Raw genomic sequence first — 1,801 nt, forward strand, 5'->3', positions numbered from 1 at the left:
TTCATCCAATCGGTGAATGTTTTAGAGAGAGACCTTGAGGAAGTACAATACGGAATCGGAATCTCGATAGCAGCAAACTGAAACCCTAAGAACTGTCCCCCGGGGACAACGACCTACTATAGTATGTGTGGCTCACCGTCCAAGATAACGAGGCTACAGCACTAAATATTGACAGAACAGCAGAAAATAACTCTACGGATCCTGGGGTCTACGGAACCTGGGGCCCTACGGAACCTGGGGCCCTACGGATCCTGGGGCCCTACGGAACCTGGAGTCTACAGATCCTGGGCCTTACGGATCCTGGGCCTTACGGATCCTGGAGCCCTACGGATCCTGGAGCCCTACGGATCCTGGGTCCCTACGGATCCTGGGTCCCTACGGATCCTGGGGCCTACGGATCCTGGGTCCCTACGGATCCTGGGTCCCTACGGATCCTGGAGCCCTACGGAACCTGGGGCCCTACGGATCCTGGGGCCCTACGGATCCTGGGCCCTACGGATCCTGGGTCCCTACGGATCCTGGGGCCCTACGGATCCTGGGGCCCTACGGATCCTGGGCCCTACGGATCCTGGGTCCCTACGGATCCTGGGGTCCCTACGGATCCTGGGGCCCTACGGATCCTGGGGCCCTACGGATCCTGGAGCCCTACGGATCCTGGAGCCCTACGGATCCTGGGGTCTACGGATCCTGGTCAAAGGTCGTGCCATTTGAGACCAACCTTCTGCTTTGATGTTAGGATTAAAAAAAGTGTAAAAAAATGTGTGATTTTGTTGAAAACAATCTTCCATGATTTTGAAGATCGCTGTCTATTACTGATGACTATTACAAGCATAGAAATTGGATTCCTGGAACGGTCATCCCCATTCAAGTCAGTGGGCGGACCGGCTGGGGTCTCATTGTGTTGACCCATGTCCCCTTCTAGGGATCGTATTTCTATATCCACTACTATAGTACTGTAGGATGGATCATTTATTAATCTGTTACATTACTATAAAAGGCAATGTAAAACGTACTGTGACCTGAGGGAGGAAGTCCAAATCTGAAATGCCTCCCTATTCCCTATGTAGTGCACTACTTTAGACCAGGGTCCTATTGGTCGTAGTGCACTACTTTAGACCAGGGTCCTATTGGTCGCAGTGCACTACTTTAGACCAGGGTCCTATTGGTCGTAGTGCACTACTTTAGACCAGGGTCCTATTGGTCGTAGTGCACTACTTTAGACCAGGGTCCTATTGGTCGTAGTGCACTACTTTAGACCAGGGTCCTATTGGTCATAGTGCACTACTTTAGACCAGGGTCCTATTGGCCGTAAGTGCACTACTTTAGATCAGGGTCCTGTTGACCGTAGTGCACTACTTTAGACCAGGGTCCTATTGGTCGTAGTGCTCTACTTTAGACCAGGGTCCTATTGGTCGTAGTGCACTACTTTAGACCAGGGTCCTATTGGTCGTAGTGCACTACTTTAGACCAGGGTCCTATTGGCCGTAGTGCACTACTTTAGACCAGGGTCCTATTGGTCGTAGTGCACTACTTTAGACCAGGGTCCTATTGGTCGTAGTGCACTACTTTAGACCAGGGTCCTATTGGCTGTAGTGCACTACTTTAGACCAGGGTCCTATTGGCTGTAGTGCACTACTTTAGACCAGGGTCCTATTGGCCGTAGGGCACTACTTTAGACCAGGGTCCTATTGGTCGTAGTGCACTACTTTTGGAATAGGGCTCCATTTGGACCGATTGTTTTCTGTTTGATCTTGATATTCTAAATAATAATAAAAGGGAACGGAGAAAGAAGAGACTGACT

At 50.6% G+C, this 1,801-nt stretch overlaps 1 protein-coding gene across 1 annotated transcript in view; it reads left to right on the top strand.

The window, feature by feature from the left end:
• Positions 1-1,801, top strand: part of LOC135538021 (uncharacterized) — a 102,795-nt gene that overhangs the window by 94,977 nt on the left and 6,017 nt on the right. Inside the window, exon 10 of the mRNA XM_064964012.1 lies at positions 145-697. Within this exon, the coding sequence (XP_064820084.1) occupies positions 145-697 (553 nt within the window). The remainder of the gene's footprint in view (positions 1-144; positions 698-1,801) is intronic.

Source organism: Oncorhynchus masou, unplaced genomic scaffold (assembly GCF_036934945.1).
Source record: "Oncorhynchus masou masou isolate Uvic2021 unplaced genomic scaffold, UVic_Omas_1.1 unplaced_scaffold_892, whole genome shotgun sequence".
In the NCBI taxonomy this organism is placed as follows: domain Eukaryota; kingdom Metazoa; phylum Chordata; class Actinopteri; order Salmoniformes; family Salmonidae; genus Oncorhynchus; species Oncorhynchus masou.